This window comes from Charadrius vociferus, unplaced genomic scaffold (genome assembly GCF_000708025.1).
Source record: "Charadrius vociferus isolate BGI_N301 unplaced genomic scaffold, ASM70802v2 scaffold758, whole genome shotgun sequence".
Lineage (NCBI taxonomy): Eukaryota > Metazoa > Chordata > Aves > Charadriiformes > Charadriidae > Charadrius > Charadrius vociferus.
The window spans coordinates 2,859,001-2,879,330 of NW_009649934.1; the positions used below are offsets into that span (position 1 = coordinate 2,859,001).

At 51.3% G+C, this 20,330-nt stretch overlaps 1 protein-coding gene across 1 annotated transcript in view; it reads right to left on the bottom strand.

The window, feature by feature from the left end:
- Positions 1–1,853: 1,853 nt before the first annotated feature.
- Positions 1,854–20,330, bottom strand: part of RBM6 (RNA binding motif protein 6) — a 54,449-nt gene continuing 35,972 nt past the window's right edge. Inside the window, exons 6-22 of the mRNA XM_009891264.1 lie at positions 17,966–18,040; positions 16,223–16,283; positions 15,055–15,123; positions 13,695–13,946; positions 13,017–13,177; positions 12,176–12,273; positions 11,667–11,709; positions 11,004–11,064; positions 9,962–10,053; positions 9,112–9,264; positions 7,951–8,040; positions 7,470–7,559; positions 6,570–6,839; positions 5,953–6,027; positions 5,272–5,369; positions 3,926–4,037; positions 1,854–2,144 (exon numbers count right to left, since the gene is read on the bottom strand). Of these exons, the coding sequence (XP_009889566.1) occupies positions 2,019–2,144; positions 3,926–4,037; positions 5,272–5,369; positions 5,953–6,027; positions 6,570–6,839; positions 7,470–7,559; positions 7,951–8,040; positions 9,112–9,264; positions 9,962–10,053; positions 11,004–11,064; positions 11,667–11,709; positions 12,176–12,273; positions 13,017–13,177; positions 13,695–13,946; positions 15,055–15,123; positions 16,223–16,283; positions 17,966–18,040 (1,926 nt within the window). The 3' untranslated portion in view covers positions 1,854–2,018. The remainder of the gene's footprint in view (positions 2,145–3,925; positions 4,038–5,271; positions 5,370–5,952; positions 6,028–6,569; positions 6,840–7,469; positions 7,560–7,950; positions 8,041–9,111; positions 9,265–9,961; positions 10,054–11,003; positions 11,065–11,666; positions 11,710–12,175; positions 12,274–13,016; positions 13,178–13,694; positions 13,947–15,054; positions 15,124–16,222; positions 16,284–17,965; positions 18,041–20,330) is intronic.

Below are 20,330 nucleotides of genomic sequence, written 5' to 3' on the forward strand. Positions count from 1 at the left end.
CCCTCCAGCGCCGCTGAAAATGATGTCCCACTGCAGTCACCCTTCTTTCCCCCTTGCGCGTGAATGATTTCCAGACTCGAGAGCACCAGTGTGCTCCTCCGGACCTCGCGCCGCCGTGATGGCTCTGTCAGGGAGCTCATCCCCAGGAGCCCATCGCCGTCCCCAACGTAGCCAGGACGCCCACAGGGACCGAAGCTCCGCCTTGCCGCTCAGGCTGCAGACCTCCCTAACAGCCAGAGCTGCCTTCTCCACATTTTTCCAAATTTTCCAAATTCTTCACCCTCGTTCAGAGCTCACTAGGAGGAGCGCGAAGGGTTGTGATGCTTGGAGATTGCACATTACTCGCTCAGGCTCTAGTGTGGGATAGCTCTTCACCATTTCCACTGTAACAGAGCTATCGGGGTGCTGTGGGTCGGGGTCATCCCCCCTATGCCCATTAGAAGCACCATTATCACCGCTACCCAGACCCTCCTCATCTATAGACCCAGACAAGCTGCCGCTGGCTGTGCACATGGTCCCCGAGTGTCTTTCTTTTAACACACAAGCATTAGAGTGACCCTTCCTCCATCTAAACTTCCACACGGTTCTCTACAGCAGGTTTCTTGAGCAGCTCCTCTCCCCTGGTGTGCAGAGACCTCCCTCACCCAGCATGGAGGGGGTCTCCAGCAGGAGGGGGCCGTTACAAACCCTGTCTAAACGACACGACTTGCCCTGGGCGCACACGGTCCCTCTCCTCACACCCACGTACTCACCAGCACCGCAACGCTCCACCCCACCTCCACCATCGCTGGGTGCAGCACCAAGGACCGGGGTGCCAGCGAGCAAGTCCCCCCCACCTCTCTGGGGTGGCCTGTGTCAGAGACAAGGACATGCAGCTCGGACTCTGCCCCCTGTGAAAGTCATCAGCTGATGCAGGTGGCCCTTCACCTCCACGTCTTGATGTCTTCAGTTTTGTCACGTCTCTGGTTTTCCCTCCTTTGGGGTATATGAAAGCGATGTCGGGGCCTGTGCTCTGCCAGGTGAGCGGGGAGGCAGCGGTGGGTGCCGGCCACCGCAGCTCCGTCACCATCCTCCTGCCCATCTGGGCATGTTGTCTGCTCCCACCGGCCACCGCTGTCAGCATCATCCCTATGCGTACAGACCATGCTCAGCCTTGTCACCCGCAGCCCCTGCCACGCTCACACACACACGCTTCCACCGCGCTTCAGCCAAACCATCCCTGTCCCTGTGATGTGTCCCTGTCCCCGTGACATGTCCCTGCCCCGGAGCTGCCTCCGCACCCCCTGGGCTGCGTGAGCAGCACCTGCTGAAAACGGCTTTTCCTCTGACAAACACAGTCCCTCGCAGGCCACCACACAGCCCCTGCCACACTGGACCAGCATGGCTGCGTCCCCACAAGGCTCTCCAACACCACTGCCACCAGATCCAGCCGTCCCCACGCTCTGCGGGGAGGAAAGGACCGGCTCTGCCCCAGTTGGGAAGGGCAGATGACACCCAGCACTAGTTAGACCGCCTTCAGCCATTAAGCTGTTGCTATTAATTGAAGCCAGTTGTCCTTGCTAACGGCCAGGATGAATCCCACACAGGTTGCTCCAGATCCTGAATTCCTCCCAGGCCTCGGGGCTGTCCCCTGCTGCCAGGTCACATCCTGACCCACCAGTACACGGCACCGGGAGCACCTGTCCCTGAGCGGGCAGGGAACGCGCTGCAGGACAGTGACCAAACCTGTCCCAGCCCCAATGACATGGGCTATAAGCCCCAGGGACCTCATCGTCCCACAGCAAAACACCATGGCAATCTTCCAAAGCATCACGTGCTTTTAAAACATGCCATTTTGGGCAAGAGACAAGCACTGACAAATTTTCAGTTTTATTAAAAAAAAAAAATAATATTCTAGCAGTAAAAAATTGAAAAAAAAAAAAAAAAAAAAAGGCCAAACCCCCAAGAGAACATGACACAGAGAGAGAGAGAGACAGAGACAGAGACGGGAGAGACAGGCTTGGGGTTTTTTCCACCATTCACTCAAGTTCCTTATAGCGGGCAAACATGACTCTCCGGACGGCGTCGCGGTAGGTCTCGTTGGACTGCCTCTTGGTGGGCTTCCCTTGGGCCCCCAGGCCAGGGCCCTTCTTCCGATTTTCTGCCTAAAACCAGACACAGCTCATGTTAGTGATTTCTCCTCTTTGTCCCTAAAGAAAAAGCTTCCCCTGGGCTGCTTCAGGACAGCTGACTGCTCCCATGAGGATTGGGGAGAGGAAGAAAAGGAAGCGCACTGTGTTCCTCCAAAAACTGTTCAGGAGAAAGTATCGGCCCTTTGCGGGCAACAAAACCACAGCCAGCAAATGCCCGGTGAGAATCAAACCACCGGCATCGGCTGCGGAGACCACTGCGAGCATACGGTGGGGTGGGAGCGGGCAGCCGAAAGAGGCAGCCGAGAGGCAGCCGTGTGTGAGCGAGGAGCGGAAGAGAGCAGAGGGAAGCGGCAGCGAGAGAGCTGGGCTCCGGGGGAGCTGGCTGCAGTTAGCCTGCCTTTGCACAAGCTCAGCTCTTCTCTCCTCTAATACAGTTCCCGTGGGCTCCGGTAGCTCACTTTGAATTTCAACCAGTTTTTAACGACTGGCTTTTGCAGCCAGCGTCTGAACTGTTCAGTACCACCTGCCTAGAATTAGCCCAGGAGAGCGGGCCCAAGGCTGAAAGCTTCTCTTGCTTTGAAGTCTGACTTATCTGAACACCAGAGATGCGATCAATTAGGCCAAGAGATCAAAGTCCTGTGGGGCTGAAGCGGGCACATGGCTTTGCATGACTTGGAAGCGGGAAGAAAGCACGTGTCGAGGGCTGTTTTGGGAGGCCTTTAGAGGAACTGTACGAGGGTTGTGCTTTGCAATCAGCTCCCCCATCCAGTCCAGCGAGCCCTGATCGGAGGTCAGACCTCCCGGAGCGCGCGGCTGGAGCTGGCTCTTCGACAAAGCCCGTTTTACGGCCACAGGAAACTCTCCATGAGGACTGAGCAACAGCTGGGGCCGGTTCCTGCCGTCTGCACTGAAGAGGGACTCTTGCCTCGTGTGTGTGGGCTCAAGCAAACACACGTCACGAAGCCTCAAATATTTGCCTTTAACGATGTACTCGACCGCAAGCCGAATGTCGCAACACGAGCTGCGCTGCAAGCTGCCCGCCCCTCGGCGATGCACTGACACCACCGCAGTGAGGCAGCCAGGCGACAAACCTGCCGCCACAAGCGACGGCAGCCGCAAGGGCACGGTGCAGCTCAAGTGTCTCACATGCTCCCGGGCGAGGGGGAGCAGTCCCTGCTCCGGGCCGCTTGTCAGATAAACCCTCTGCAGCAAATTAAGGTCCACTGAGAGACCAGCCTGTCCCAGAAGGCAGGATCTACCCAACCCTGCCTGTTCCTGAAGCCTTTTGCTGATGGGACTCTGCTCCTCATCAGACAACGTACTCTGGTGTTGCCTTCCAAAGTCCAGAGTCCAGAATGGCAGCGAGAGCCTCAGGAGCAGAGTAGACAAACAGTGCCGTGTACCCTGTGGCTTTGGCTACGCTCACACCTCCCCGCAGGAGGTTCACCTTCTCCCCCAGCTCGCATGTTTGCGGAGCACTGAGCTGGTGACCCGCTCAAACCTCAAGCCGGCTTTGGACAGGTATTAATCAGATGCTCACACCCTCCCTACTCAGTGTTACTCTATTCTCAACCCCTCCAGATCCATATAAATTCTAACCTTTTTCCACTGCCAACATCCTTGCAGCCCCTCCCAGCCTGCGAAGTTAATTAGCGCACGTGTATTATTCCATCAAGTGGGCGCCGAGACTTGCAGTCTGACTCTTGTTCCAGCTGGGAACTCCCTCCAGCTGTCTTGGGAGACATTACCTGCTGCAGGACAGTGATGTGTTTTGAAAGGAAAGGAAGACTCACCTCCAGTGGTGATGTTGTGCCCTGCTGGTTGTGGCCGAAGCCTTTCTTCCACCCTGTGGACTGCGCCATGCGGTTCCCTTTGTTGTTACTGTCAATCCTCGGGTCGTAGTCACTGCAAAAGAGGCAGAATCAATGGTCCGGTTTTGCAATGCTTCGAACACGTGCCAGGGATTTTTAGCTCCGCTAAGAGCACTTCCACTGACATTCCAGCCTCTCCTGGGGGATATCCAAGTTGCTTGCAAGAAGCACACCGTCCAAGGAAACCAACACGGTGGATTCTGTGTGCAGGGCTCAGACACCTGTGACCGCATAGCTCCCTGGCCCACCTCAGGAGAAAATGCCCCAGGGCACAGGAAATGAGCTCAGACTCCCAAATATTTACATTCTGTGCTTGCACTTCCTAATCTGAATTTTAGCAATGGCTAGAAAGTGAAGCCTAATCCCTGCTGCTCTGCTAGATCTTTCTTTCCTCCCAGTGCTGTGGTCATTGGGCTCAACAGATGCAGTGTTGATTTGGACACCCTTTCCCACACCTGGTCATTACTCATCCAAGACCATTAACCAAAACCCATAGTTTTGAAAACCACTCAGCACAAAAATAGCTTCCCTCAGGCAAGTTCTACTTTCTGGCTGCTGCTGATACTGCACACAAACTGCTTTAGTTTATCCGCAGCTATTCCAGGAAAACAGAGGAAGGAAAAGACGTGGATTTTTAAACTGCAATACACAGAGGAAAGGTCTCCTTCTGAGGTGCTGTACCAGAAGGGAACAGGCACATAACCAGTTTTGTCTTCAACACATGCCTAGCAGTTCCTCAGCCCACTGGAACACGCGAGCTTGCAGCAGGCAGGCCTTTCGAGAGCTCCGCACAGCACGCACTTTCTTCCTCCACCTACTCCGAATGAGATGGAAACAGCTCCCAGTGTTCCTCTGAGTCAGTGGAACAGATGAAACACAGCTTTGCTCTTTCTTTCAATGGCTAGATGCCAGGACAGGAGGACAGCAAGTGCCTTAAGGATGAGGTGGATGGGAACAGGCTGCATTCTGCTCCCTCCGCCTGGCCAGGCACACAGAAACCCCCCATCTCACCCATCCAGCTTGTCTCTACTTTCCCCTAAACCCTCGTTTCCACCCCTGAGCTACACACCCGTGGTCCTCTCCGAGAAGTCCGGCAGCACAGCGGGCTCACACTTCGGGGAACTCTACCCACAAGAATCACAGTCTGTCTGGCTGTTACTCTTGCAGATCCACCCCTCTGGTCAATTCCTGGCCTCGCCGTGCCAGCAGCACACATGCCATCCCAGCACCAGCAGCCCCAAAGAGATCTAACCAAGAGCAGCCATTACCTCTCTGAGTCCCGGTCGTATCTGAGTCGTTTCCTCTCTGGTGAATCCATCTGCTGGAATTTCTCTCTGCGGTCACATCCTTTGTCTTTGTATCTCCCCTTCATAACAGAAAGAACAAAGTAAGTATGGGAGCTACAAAGTATTCAACACCCCACAGGAGACTGCTCTGCAGCCAGGTCTCATCTCATCCTCGGCTGTCCTGGGGACCCACAAACCCTGGATGTTTCTAGGACCCACGATCCACTTATTCTGTCCTGATGGCATCTGTTGGGCTGACCCAGACCTGTGGTTGCAGCCTTCCAGCTATGGCACCCAGAGCTGCTCTGTTACCTTCCGAACAACAGACAGTTACAGCTCTCCCAATCCTGGCCAGGCAGCAGCAGCCCACACACCGCATCAATTTTAGGTGGAAATCTGGGCCCCTGCTTAGCCCAAAGCCCTACACTGGCTTGCAGGGCAACAAAACCACGCTCTGACCCTTCTGGGAGGAGAGAGATCTGTCTTACAGCACTACCTATAGGTCCAACTGCAGGGTGTGCTCAGAGTTCAATGTAAGACTCTCTGGGAGGCATTTGATGCCCAGGCTGCAGATACAGGTCCAGAAGTGGCAAGTCTGCCTGGGACCAACATCCCGCTAACGCAGGACCACTACCAGAAGTCTGCCTACCACCGCAGACCCACCTCACGCTCTCTCTTCTCCAAATATGCCAGTTCCTGCTCAGACCGTTTGATCTTCATATGTATCTCCAGGTTTTGCTGGAAGGATGAAAACAGAAGCCAGTGTCAGCAGAGGAAACAAGCTGTCAGGGTCATTTGCTCCACCTCTAAGGAGTACGGGTAAAGCAGGACTTGCAGCACAGACTACCTGCTCCCCACAGAGGCCAGGAGCCGTCCTCTCCAAAGTAAGGAAGGCAACAAGTCCTATTTTAATCTGCGTGCAGTTTGGCCCTCCTAGAAGCAAGAGCTCGAAGGCAGCGTGGAACATGGGGAGGCACGTACTAAGTTCTTACTGCAATCACACTCGTGTGTGCCAGCACCCCACTCTCCCCAAGCCTGAGCTCTCTCGCTACGGCTTAAAAAGTCACACCTTGATGTTACAGCACTCCCATGGCAGGAACAAGCAGCTCACACAATGCTTTGAACAGCACTTTGATGGGAACTTTGCCCGCTACTGGTGTCAAATTCGGCACAGCTCTTCCCACCCAACCGTCGCATTTTTCCCTGCAGATCACAAAGCTGTTGAGCCAAAGGCAGCTTGCAGCACACGCGCAGCACCCCAGCCACCAGCTCCCCCATACCTTGTGCAGGTTGGAAAGCTGCTGGTGCTTGATGAGCACTTCTTTGTTGGGAAACTGCCTCCTGCACAGCAAGCAGGCCAGCTTGTTCCAGTCGGTCAGCTTATCGTCGCTGGCCTTGGCTTTCCTCGGCTGCTCCTCGCGTTGTGCTGGTGGGTGGGCAGGCGGCAGCCACTGCGCCTGTGACTGCTCCTCCTCTTCCTCCTCCTCTTCATTGTCGCTGTCTCCTCCATACTCTCCCAGAAGTCCTATCAGGGGGTTCACCACCTTGGGCTGAGGAAAGAGGCAGAAAAACGCGACAATTTGCAGCATCAAGCCTGCCTGGCCATGCAGGGCTCTGCTTCCCCAACCCATGTCCCCGTGACTTCTGTCTCCCTTCCAGCCCAAGAGCCAGAGATGAGCATCCCAGCAGCACGGACAGGGAATGGAAAGAAGCTGGCTGCCCAGCATTTACACACCGCCGGGTAAACAACCCTTCTGTTCTCTAGACTTTCTTTGCTGCCAGGCTTTCCCACTCTGCCACACGCCCAAGCACAAGAAGCTGACCGAAGCAGTGGCTATTTGGCAGGGAGTGGCTATCAGTCACTTCCCCTAGCAACGGAGAGCAGCGAAGTTTGGTCTTCCTCAGTCCGGAGGTGGCTGGAAGAGCTTTCTGCTTGAGGACTACTTGAGTGAGGAGACACGGCTCAAATGCAGGTATTAAATTTCCCATGCTAGAAACCCACAAACAAGCTCAGAGTTATAAAACAAACTGCCTTTGCCATTCGATCTCCAATGTTCCCTCCCCTGGCATGAGAAGCTGGCACCTCTGCCATCCAAGGTCACAGCCAGGCTCTGAGGAGCCTCTCTAACCCCGTACCCAGGCTCAAATAAGGCAAACCCCAGTCCTACGGAGCCACTTACCGGGGCTGCACTCTCATCCTTTTTCACAGAGGGAGGCAACGGTTTTTTAAAGACGTCTTCTGCAGAGAACTTCTCCTCTACAGTTTCATTCTGAAACAATCAAGATGAGGTGTTAAGACCGCCATAGCATGGACTCTGCACGTAACAGCTAAGCACCCATTTAAACAGGCCTCCAAGGAAACCAGGCAGTTGGTAGAAATGAGGTCAATTGGTCACCAAGCTCAATCAGCTTGGTGGTGTTTTCAGGATCTTCCTTATACTGGACAGAGAACACCAGAGACCGCAGTCCCCCACCACTGCAACCGGATGAGCCTGTGATGCTCACTTGTACGTTCAGCAGCACAAAGAGTAGGCTGGGGTGAAGCTACACATCTACACGTTTCACAGAGAAGTGGTCTGAAGCCTTGGCCATGCTCTAGTTTAGCAGCTCATTAGCTACTCACACTTGATGGAGGAAGACAAGTGCTATGCGACATCTTACCAGGCCTGTACTCTCGTCCTTTTTCACAGAGGGAGGCAATGGCTTTTTGAAGACATCTTCTGCAAAGAACCGCTCCTCTCCAGGCTCATTCTGAAAAACCCAAGACTGGGCATTAGGCCGTCAGCAGCACAGGGGACAGAGTGCACACAGCAGCCAGGAAGCTGCTTCTGAGCATCCACGGAAACCAGCCAGCCAGGAAAAACGACGGCAGGATTTCTACTGGAGGTTATTTCACCCTCTGTTCAGACAACACCATGTTTCTCCTAGGTCATTATGCTTGAAAGCAGGCATCCTCCATACCAGATGAGACTCCTTGGCTGGCTTGGTACCAAAATCAGGAACAATCACACCCCTCGGGTCCCAACTGCCCAGGGCTGGTTATGCTGAGCATATCCAGACTAACATGCAAGGTGGAAGACAAAGCTGCTGTATTCGTGGCTAAATCACTTCTACCAACTCTCCTGGCATTCCTCAGGCCCAGTGAGTATGACACCACTGTTGCAGAAGATCCTGCTCCAAGCACCCATGCTCAAACATCACTTTGGGCAGCTCTTCCCAGTCAGCAGCTCCCCATGTTGGGGAGACAGCGTTTGCTCACTGGGAGCAGCACTGAAGGACACCACCAGGACTGGGTCTCTGGGAGGGGCTGTACAGGACATCCCACACAGAGTCCTATCTGCGTTCACTCTCCGTTCACCTTTGCAGTCCCCCTGCACTGCCTGCCTCATCTGCCTGCCTGTGACGTTCGGAGCGGGCAGGAACTGTGGTTAGGGAAGCGCTGAGTCTCTGTTATTATCTGACTCGCTATGTTTAAACACCTCTGCTATTTTCTGTTGGCTCTGTTACAACAGCCGAGCGCTTTCAGCAACTGTGAGTGAAATGTGTGTCTCAGTTACCTGGATGTTTCCGAGTCCTTTACCACATGGAATGGATGAGAAGCCTTCACTTAATGTCACAAGAGAAAAATTTCAGGAACTTACTCCCACCTGGCCAGGCAACAACTATGTTCCTGGCCTGTTGCTGACCCCATGTATTTCACTGTTTTCTCTCACTGTCCCTCCCTCTTTGAATCCTCTACAAATTACTCTCTGTTTCCTAACCTCTCTTACCTCAGCCTCCTGGCCTCAATCTCTGATCATTCTGACGCCTGGAGGGATTTACCTTAGCAGAAGTACTTTTCCCTTTCTCTTTTTTGTCCCTGTTATCCCTGCTGTGTGGCTCCTTCCTTTCATTTGTCCGTTCCTGGCTCCCATGCCGCCGCCTTCTGCTCTCTGTAGGTGATGAGCAGGCTTCTCGGTCTATCGTGACTTCTCTCTGAAAGAGGCATTTGGAACAGACTTAGCCAAACCCCAGCAATCGTCTTTTTTGGCTTATTGTCCTTATTTGGCTGGGGAGACCAGCGCAGTAAGAAGGGACAGCAGAGCCTCAGACAGCTGAGGTCAAAGGCTTCAGAACTTTGCTCGAGCAGAAGTCAGTCTACCACAGCCAGGTCATCAGACCGCTACCCTGCTCACCCAGAACATGGACCTCTCCAGTATCATGAAAACAAGATGATAGTCTCAGAGAACTTCTGCTGATGGGTCTTTTTTGGCATCCTTGTAACCATTGCTTGCTGGCGTCAGGGAGCAAAGAGACCACCGATGAAAACAGAGCTCTGCTGTTCATCTTTTAATACAGAGAGTCACATACCACATGTCTCCAGTAAAATCTAGTGAGGATGCTCTGCCTATAAGTCTACTCAATGAAGAAGAGACCAAAAACCCTCCAAAGGCAGGGCTTCAGAGGCCAAAGATGCAGCTACAGTAACTGGCTAATGGGTTCCTAGCCTCTCATTAAGTCAATATTTTGGAACGTGCATCCCGTTTATACAGGTCAGAGGACAAAAAGAAACAAACCCGCCTCTATATTGTCCTATGCTCGCCTGTCTTTGGGATCCAGCTGCAAAATCTCTCCAGAGAAGAACAGTTTGTAAGAACGTACCAGGTGTAAAGCTTCCCTTCCACACACTCACCTGAGTCCTGGGGTCATAGTATGTCCCAGCTATTGGATCGTAGTAATTCCCAGTTTCAGGATCATAAATGTATGTGGACACATCTGATGGAGCTGAACAGAGACAAGAGTTAACACCAGAATTTTCCAAAGGCAGAACTTGCCTTTTACAACAAAATCATGAGCAAATATTACACCGGTGAAAGGACCAAGAGTGGGAAAGAAGAATTTTTTCTTCTGGCAAGATGTGAATATCCTCACATCCCTCGACCCACATCTTTTCTTTAATGAGTAAGAAGGGAGATAGGTTTTCACAATTCTTCTGGTTTAGGACTCTGGCAAAACTTTCACATCAAAACACGTTTACAGGGGCTGTGCTGAGATCACCAGACCACAACACTTGACCAGACAAAGATACGAAATTCAGTAATTTCCCTAAGAATGGGGTAATGAATACCAGGCTCTGTGTCCACCCACCCCTGTGAACAAGGAAGAGCTGTGCTCTTTCAAACAGTCTCCTGTTTCAAGTGATGACGCTCTCCACATCCCTTCCGCCCCGTGGGTACATGAAAGCTCCCAACGAGAAAGGGGAACAAACTGTTTCTACAGGAAAAGCCAAAGGCCTTCAGGGTAGGCCCAAACCATGAGGAATGCTTCTCATTTCCAAAGTATTATTAGACAGAGCTCAGCGATACTACATATAAGTTAGTAAAACAACCAGGAGTGTTCTTCCAGCCACCGGCACAGCTGCACAAAGTATATTTTCTTCTGTCTCACCTAGTAATCATCAGGCTGATTTTATCCCATCAGTTTACCACAACAAGGAAAAGCACGCACTAAGTTTCCTTTATCTGCATGTAGTTTTGCACAGTAAGAGTAGAGAGAAACACATCATCAGATAGGAAAATGTGACTAAACAAAGTTGGCAAAGGAACTCAGAAGTGGGTGTAACAAACAAACCTACTCTTAGCCTTTAAAAATATTTTTGGGCTGATTTCTACATGTCAGTGCCCTTTTAAGGAAGAAAAGTCTCCACAGTAGGAGTGAGGCAGAGCTTAACTTACACTGTGCTCTGGCGCGTCTCTGTGATTCGCCGCCCCTCCTGTCTCTCATGCCCCTTCTGCCCTGGAGTAAGTGAACAACACAAACAGATCAGAGACTCTTTGACAAACATCATATTGCTTCTCCTCCCTCTCACAGGCCCGAAGTTCAGGGAAACAGCTCATTTAGCTACCCTAAATAGAGCACAAGCAGGCAGAGCTTTTCATCTACAGAGCAACGGACAGTGCTGCGAAGCACGAGACCTCTGGAGCTTCCATGAATCTTTAAATGAGGTGTTCATGGTGATCTGCATGGAAGCCTCCAGCCCATCCAGGACGGGCCCTGTAGAGCCCTGTAATCTAGTAACAAGCACTAGAGGAGAGACATTCACTCCAGAAACCGAGATCAGTCATCAATGAAGTCACTCTGTAAAAGCGTGGTACAGAGTAATCCAGCCCAGAACTCCCTCAAGCAGCATCCGCACTCTGACTTGCGCGTCTGTGCACATTATAAACACAGCGCTGGGGCACAGTAGCAGTGAAGAGCACACGTGAGCATTACCATCCCATTCTCAAACACGTTGAGCTTTCAGCAGCCCAAAGGGAAAAAGCCAAACAAAGTCAGGCCTGTTATCCCCGGTACCACCTCCCTTTCTGGTGACCTGCAGGGAACCTGTGCAGACCTACCGGGCCATAGTAGGAATTGTCACCGTGCTCCCCATAGTCATTCCTGTTGAGATAAAGGTTACAGGTTAATGTCTATCTGACTTCACATTAACTTTAGTACATTCAAAATGATCAGCAGGACCAATAAAGACAGAAAGACCATCTTCGCTGGCCACATGTTGGATTGGGCCCACCCCAGGAGACAGAGAGACTTTGCAGACAGACTCTGCTGTCGTCCACAAAGATGAATCTTTCCAACCACTTTTTTTAAAGGCCAAACTCACTAATTCCCTCACAATGGGATTTGATGGCTGGACAGCAACAAGAGGCCATGCAATATGATGATGATACTGCTCAATCACTGAAGCTTCTTCTAGCTCTGATGCCTTCAGCTCTCCAACACCTTTTTAGGTTGTAGAAATATCTGTGCTCATTCACGTGCCAACCTTTAAGCACCTGGTCTGACCACACAGCTCTAGCTTCGCAGCACATCACACAAAGGACAACCCCACTGCCTCATCTGTCTGTACCTTCTCCTTCCTGTAGCAAGATTGACTTCCACCGTACGTCCATCAATGCAGATAGGGGGATCCAGATTCTGCAGTATCTTTAGCAACCTCAGAGCCTCCTGTAAAAGGAAAGGAGAATTTCCCATCCATGAGAAGGAAACATAAGCCCATTTCCCAAATCCAATCTGCTTGAAGGGAAGGCTTTGTGCTTACACGATGACCGTAGTAGGATAGGAAACACAACACTTTTGTCTAAATATCAGAGAAAGGTATTTAGGATGAGACAAAAACGATAAACGCATTGTTAGGTTCTCTGCTTGTCCTATGACCATTCTGAGCAGCCAGCTGGGGACTATAGTCTCCTAGGGCTGCTACACAATGCAGCACCATGGCTGCTGTTGCCCCAAAGAGTTTTGGTGAACACCCTCTGGACTAATGCCAAAGCACAGCTATGGAGTCTGGGAATCACCCAGAACCAGAAAAATGTGAACCCTCCAAGATGGGACTGTCTGTTAATCAAGATTCTTGCCTTCTGCAGAACGAAACCATTGAATTCAAGTTCTCTGCAAACACAGTATCTGTGCAAGAGGCGTTCAAGTTTCGGAGGGTCTAGAAAGAAACGTATTGAGGCAAGAAACTCACTTAGCGCCACAGCTTGTGACAACAGCCTGGCTCCTAAAGCCACAGAGCAACAGCTGTATCAGATATTGCCTGCACCTAGCCGGACAAGCAGAAGAGAGGACTCAGTCCAGGAGACAGCTGCCTCACAAGTACAGCGATTTCTTAGATTTCTGTGCTTTCTCTACTTCTGCAGATTACAGACGCCAACAGGGGGAGCACGTGAAAGCAGGAAACTACTTACAGCATGTGAATCCAGTTCGATGAAGCCATATGTCTGTCCCATCCGGCCAGCCTTGTTCTTCATGATGCGCACGCTGGATGTGGAGAGACGCACATATGGGGCCAGCAGCCCCACAATCACTTCTGGTGGGGTGAATCGAGTAATACGCTTCAGCATAATTGCTGTGAAGCACAATGGAGGAGGTGGCCAGAAAAGAAAAAGAAGTAAAAAAAAGATAATTCAGTTTTATTGTGACAGCACAAGTAAAACCAAACCTACCCAAAGCAACAGCATGGCTTCTTGCAGTTGAGTCTGGAAGCCATCGCTTTTTTTTCTCTGCACTTTGCAAGATGCTCGGAGTATCACCTCCAACTGCTAACCTTTCCTTCCCAGAAAACAGAGCAGAATATAGGCCTCTCCTCAGAGAAGCTCAGCCCAGGGTAACTTCTGGCCAAAGAGACTTTTTCTGCTGTGCTTAGTTAACCGTAACATCCTGAAGCCAGCTTGCCCTGAACTGTAATTTTCCTAAAGGCAATTCGCCAGCATGTTTGGAGCTGGACAGCCCATCGTTCCTTGATACCACGATTTGCAGAACATGGAAACATCCTCCAGAGGTTTTAGCGAAATGCTGCCCTTTCTGCAGATGGCCTCACAGAGTGCAACCAAAAGGAATCCAAAATTGGGCCCTGTGCCACTCACTTCTGCTTCCTCCACCATCCTGTGGTGCGGCTTCCTCAGCTTCTCTCTGAGAAGGCAGGTCCTGGTGCCGGTCCATGTCCCTTCTCTTCTCCTGTGAGGGCCGCCGCTCTCTCCCTTCATCCCTCTTCCTTGGCTCCTGTTCCTGAGGCTGACACTCCTGCTGCGGAGCAGGAACGGAGGGCTGGAGAGGCTGCTTTGGAGATCCTGGTTGTCCTGATAACTCTTGCTCAGGTTTCTCAAGTTTTGTCTCTGCTATTAGAGAGGAGAAATTGACTGGTTCCATAGACAGTGTTTCAGCACATATTTTTCTTCTGCTATTTTCTGGTCACTGCTGCAGCGCCCTTTATGAAAAGCTAACCTGTTCTGCCCTTTGCATATTCCATATCTTAACACTCCGCAAACACAAGCTGCGTAAAAGCCAAGATAGATACTGCTCATCCTTCCATTGCCTTGTTTCATGTTGGGCTCCTTTACCTGAGCTCTCCCATCAGAGACAAGAGCTTTTCTGGCCTGCTTTTAGGATTGGCTCTTGCCTGGGCAAATGTGAATTAGGGATGGTTTTGGATATGTTTCACTCATGCAGGACAGTCTACTTGGCAGTGATATCCTTACTATGCCTGATGTATTCTGGAACACCCACAGCTGAGCAATATCAACTAGTAACTGTCACCCGATCTCTATGCTAGAGGAAAACTGGGTGCGGACCCCTACGATCACCAAGTGAAATGCATCACAATACAATCTCTGATTTTATCAGGTGCCTACTTATCACGGATGAGGCAGATATTATGTGGAAGCACCCTGCCTCCCAGCCTAGCTATGCAATACACAGAAGAAATCCCATCAAGTCGCTGTGCTCTGAAGCATCTGGCTTAACTTCAGAAGAGATCCCTACCTGAGCTTCTAAAGCAGTTGGAAAGGGAAGCCAAAGCTGTGGGGCTGCAAATTCAGACATCACCAGCTCTGTACCTGCTGCTGAAGCCTCTTCCCACAAAGAGAAAGAAATGAGAGCGCAAAACTTGGCACAGCGAAGCTTCGCTCTTTAATGTCTCCCAGAGCACTTCCCTGCTCTTGTTCTGTTTGGGCAATGGGCAGCATGGCAGAACACACGGCCAATTTGCACGTAAATGTTGGGAAAGCTGCACGCTGACTTGCTTGGCTGTCAGCACAGCTCACGTGGGACAGGCCCATACTAATTTGTCTGCAGTTTGCAGCGTGCAGAGTTTTGGCTATGCTTCATGAGCAGAACCCCGTGTAAAATTTGCATATGAAACCAGTCCGCACGTGCAGCTGTGAAAACTGCCTGTGCAAATCACAGACGTGTGCACGACCTTGGAGACGGGGAAAGCAATTCTCTTACTGAATTCTTGCTCAGCTGATGCGTCCTCTCCCTCCGAACCACCTCTGGACTCTGGGCCTGCTCTGCTCCCTGTAAGAGAGGCATATTAAAATCCATTTCAAGACCATCAGTCACAAAGCACACAAGAACTCATGCAAAGCTGCAGTAACGCCTATATACATCTAGAGAGTTGTTTTGTTTCATCCGGCAATTGAAGGACAATCACAGAGAGATTACCTTATTACACATGTTCTCACAATCAACACCACCAGGTCAGTAAGAAGCACGCATCACAATCTGTCTTCACAGCATCTTAAAGGCTCTGTTTAATTTGCTCCTCGGCAGTTTTATTACACTGCGCAGTTGTGTTGGGCCAGCTATGCGAATTTTGCCTTCATAACGCTGATGGAGGAGCCACAGCGCAAGGAAAGCACAACACTGGGGACGGCGCTTCAGTAAACAAACAGTTCTGCATCAGCAGTTGTTTTAATGCCCTTCTGCCTGGGGTACGCAGGTAAGAAACGCAAACCATCAGAAGTCTGCTCCAAGATACAGAGTCAAAGCTTACCGAGCGCCTGGAATACCTGCTCGTCCCAAAGAAATCAGTTCCTCAAGGGAGCGTGTTTTGGCTCTCACACCCTCCCACCCAAAAAAGCAAAGGTGTTGGCGGGGTGAGGAGAAGCTCCTGGAGTAGCAGAACTCCTCTCCATGCACTTCTTACAGTCAGCACGGTGAGTTCAGCAATTCGAGTCCTGGATTCACCTCTAATCTGAGAGCTTCAAAAGAGTAACGCTAAAAAAGTGCGGCTGCATCTCCCGAGGAAGGTGGGTTGAGGGGACGCCATCTCACCTACGGCCAGCAGTACTAGCTCACGGTCCTAGAGGACACACAACCTGTCATTCCGTGGATGAAGGACAATGCCAAAGCAATAGGAAGGGAAGGCCTTGTGCAGTAACCCCTCTCCACCAAGCCTCACAAGAACAGAGAACCTGGTAACAACACGTCTGCATGCAACATCTCTAGTGTGGACAGGGAAAAGGGTCAAAATGAAGCACAATTATTAATTCTCCTACACAGTGCCCAGATAGTCCACCAAGAGGGATGCCACAGGGAAGCCAGAAGAGAAACTTACTTGTCAGGGCAGATGGAACTTTTAACCGACCAAGAACAGGGGACCAGATATACTCACCATCTCTTGGGAGCTTGCAATAGGAGCAGGAAGATCTGTAGCCCACAGTACACACCTTACACTGCAATGGAAGATGGACAGCATGAGGAAGTCACGTTTTGAAGGCAGTGGGTACAACCTACTCCAGAAGGCCAGACTCTGCAGTGCTTTCAGAAAGTAACAGTCACAGAAAAGTTACAGTGAGAGCCTGAGAGACAGGACGGGTAATGGCAGCAGGAGCCTCGGCTGGAATGGAAGGGAAATGCTCACATGGCTCACAACTGGGATTGCCCTGGGAACGGGATTTTTACGCAACTTGTGAGCATAGATTGGTTCACACCACGAAGGCACTTCACTAGACCTTGAGATAGGACCCTTCCCCCTCTCAAGTGACACCGGGCCAAAAAAGCTCCATGCTAGGCATCATACTGCTAGCCACACTGTTGTTTCAAAGGATCCAAAGTTACCTTTGTACTCTCTAATCTCAACTCACTCCTAATGCAGTGACAAAGTCCTTATCTGAGCTGAACTGTAGATACTGATGTAATTTGCTGCACCGGGAGAGTCAATGAAGAGGTGTCTGCTAACCAAGAGGTAGAGCTGTACAGGCTCGGATGGTTACCCCACCCAGAGCCACCACGGAAAGAGCCAAGTGCCCCATCTTCACATCTCTCTCAGAACACAGCATTCCTAACTTCCTCTTCAAACTCATTGTAAATGCATTGCTTCTCTTTCATACTTTTTTTTTTTTCCCCCTCTAACCAAAGCCCTGCAAATGCTCTGCGGCACGAGAAAGCTCTTTCAGGCCACGTGTGTGCAGAGCAACAGTAGGGACATATGCTCCAGCACCGAGAGCTGTTGTGAAACCACTGCCTGAAACTGCTGTCTCTACTTGATCTCCGGAGCTTTGCAAGCACAGATGAGGCACCGAGCAACGGCTCTGCTGGCAACTGGTGTGCATCCAATTAGCCTGGATGAGGGTCTTTGTGGCCCAGTGCGATCCAGCGGTCAAGGTGAGAGTTTAACCAGAACTGATCCCTTCTCACCCTGCTGCAACCTCTCGGTCTGCAGTCAGTGGGGATGCAGGCAACAAGCCCGCCCTTTGCTCCAGCGCTCCTCCCCAACCTACTGCAGCCAAAAGCGCTGTTCCAGGAGAACCGTGGGAAGGGCATGGGAACAAAACTGACCCTCGGGCTACTGTGCCTCCCCACAAATGGGTCAGTTCCAGTCCGTACTAACTACTGCCTGGACTTGGATGTATTTCCATACTTTCTTCCCTGCTGCACTTACTACACTCAAATCTAGATCACAGGCTCCTGCACGAGACAGAGGGGTGGTTTGCACTGTTACGCTGCTGAAAGCTCTGGTTATTTGGGCAGTGAAGACACTTGTGGTTACACACGTGAACCAGAGTGAAAGCCTGTTCCATTTCGGTTGGCAGAATCACCGTTTCATTTTGGTTTTTAAGGAGAAAGGATCCACACACTATTTTCCCCGCACGTTAAAAGGGAACCACTGCATAAGGACAAAAGTGCTCTGTGCATAAAGCACTGTCTACCTGTACCAAAGCAACATGCACTCATAGGTGGCACCAAAAACAAGGTAGGGAAAACCACCAAAGTTTACAAGAGGCAAGAGCTTCAGGACAGATGTTACTCTTAAGGATCTTCAGCCGCTGAGCAAATATCCAACGCTCCTCTCTGCTGCCACTGCCGTGAGAGCCAGAAGGGGAAGCACAACACAGCTCTCTGAGCGCATACTTACACGTTTGCAGCGCCAAAACTCTGGGCACGGAGTGTACTCAAGGGTCACTTCTTTGCCACCGATCGAAAGAGTTCCCTGTTGAGACAAGGGGGTAAATGACGAATGTGCCCAGCACACGCGGATTACTCAGAGGCAAAGAAAGGGGTTAAAGCTCTGGTTCCTAAAGGTTTCGCAAGTGAAACGGGGTGAAAGGGGGGAGAAAGCCTCCCAGTTCAGTTAGCTGGAGCTTTGCCATGGAAGTGGAAGGGAAACTGCCTGTGCCCTGCTCTAGCACGGGGCTACAAAGCTGCTTGTCAGCTCCAGAGGAACTAAGCAGAAGAGGCTTTGTCGCCTTCCAGGAAGAGCAGAGACACACCAGAACACGAGAGGGGAAACTGCTTTAACCTGCTTTTGTCCACATGCTGGAAAAGGGCAGCTAGACAGCCTCCTTCACACCAGCCACCACCGGGCTGGCCTCAAGGCAGCTACTTCAGGAGGAACACAAGGAAAAATGCCACTGAGGTGAGAGAACTTTCATACTTGGGTTAGTCTTCATGTCACTCATGAAACCCTGGCTTTCCTTCAGAGAAGTATGCCAGCACGTGGCAAGGCCACCGGCTCGGCAGCCAGCAGGGCTGCTGCTCTGCAGCCCGTCCTTGGTGGGGTTGGCCTCGAGCACCTGTAGAGCAGCAGCAGAGGAGCTCCACTGCCTACAAAGACACACTGCTTTCAGCTCCGTGCATCACGCTTTGGAGAGATCTTCAGGAGCCCAACAAATCCACAAGCTTTGCTGAAATGCAGATGATTTACGAGTGAAATGAAGTCATAGGTGCAAGTTCCCCAGCTCCTGACCGGAGCAGCTCATAAAAGCAGTGAGTAGCAAGGATTCCTGGTGGCTTTCATCTGCTGTAGACAACAGACCAAGCCTGGGCATGCAGGATGCAGGCTGAGCCACAAATGCACGGACCCATGAGACATCTCATGTCACCGGAGGCACTGCCAGACCACAGAGTCTGTATTTCCCAATACCACAATATGAGACTTGGCCACGATAATAAGACTCAGACCCAGGTCTCCCAAGCCCCAGGAAAGCAATCGATCTTCTGGCCCATTGCTGGATGGTACAGATGTCAGGGAGCTGTAAACAGCCCCGAGCTATTTCGGGGACCTCTGGTGAGTCAGACACTTCCCAGGTACTCTGACCCAGTAGCCTAGTCACGCAAGAGCCTCCAGAGCAAACCATGAACATGAGAAAACAAGTTCCCAGAGTTATTATTCAGAAGTCACGATACACCCATGCATAAATCGTGGCACAGAACATGAGGGAGATGCTAGGGAATATGTAAAGTAGGAAGGAAGAGTTCATGGGAGGGAATCACTCAGCAGTGGTACAGCAATAATCCTTTTAACCCCTACAAAAAAATGCAGCAGAGGAAGCTGGAGACCACAGACACTGCCCTGTAAGGTCAGGTTCCACCACCTCCCCTCTCGGCAGCCTGCCTTTTATGGACCAAGGCTGTCTTTTCCTACCAGGTTTATATGCGTTGAACACTTCAGGGGTTTCCTTTCTGCCACCCAGCTGTTCAAGAACTGCTTTCCAGCATGGACTGGCCCGTTGCCTCACAGAAAACTGAGCCGTTCCTAGACCTTGCTGAGGACCCCGAGCACAGCGCTGCAACCTCAGACGCAAGGGATCTCCCCCCGACCTATTCACAGCATGCAGTATTGCCCACTTTACACATCTAGGAGAAGGTATGCACCTTCTTTAAGGCATGTGAGGAAACACAAGTGAGAAAGACAGGGAAGTGGAAATGAAGGCTGTCCCACTAGGACTGTCGGTCCCTCTGAGATGGACGTGCTCCCTCTCCCAGGCAGGGCACCCATCACATCACATCGCACACTCAAGAGACGGGCAGTGCCTGGAGAACAGGCTAGAAACGCCCGTGTCTGCCTCAGGACCCACTGAGCACAGGCAGGGAGAGAAGGCAGGGTGCACATCCTCGTGAGCAGAGCTGCGGCCACGCTGTGAGCCCAGGGAAGTCCTTGGAAGCCGCAGCTCCTCAGCGGGCAGTTGCAGCCCTGCCTGTGGGCTCCGGAAAGGAGGACAACTAGATTTGAGGATAGTTCCTCTGGTAGGGCAATGCATCATACAGCTTCATCCTGCTAGCTGCCGGTGAGGATAAAACTTGCCAGAAAGCCTTAAGATTATTTTTGGGTTTATGGAAGATGGTTTTTAAGCACATGTGGTGCTGGTCTCTACTGCAAATTCACTTCTCGGAGATTGCAGAAAGTGTCACTTGCATAATTACTCCCTAATTTCCTTAACACCCTGCTGATTGCCTGCTCACTTTTCCAACAAGCTCTCTCTTACTGATTTCTTCTTGAT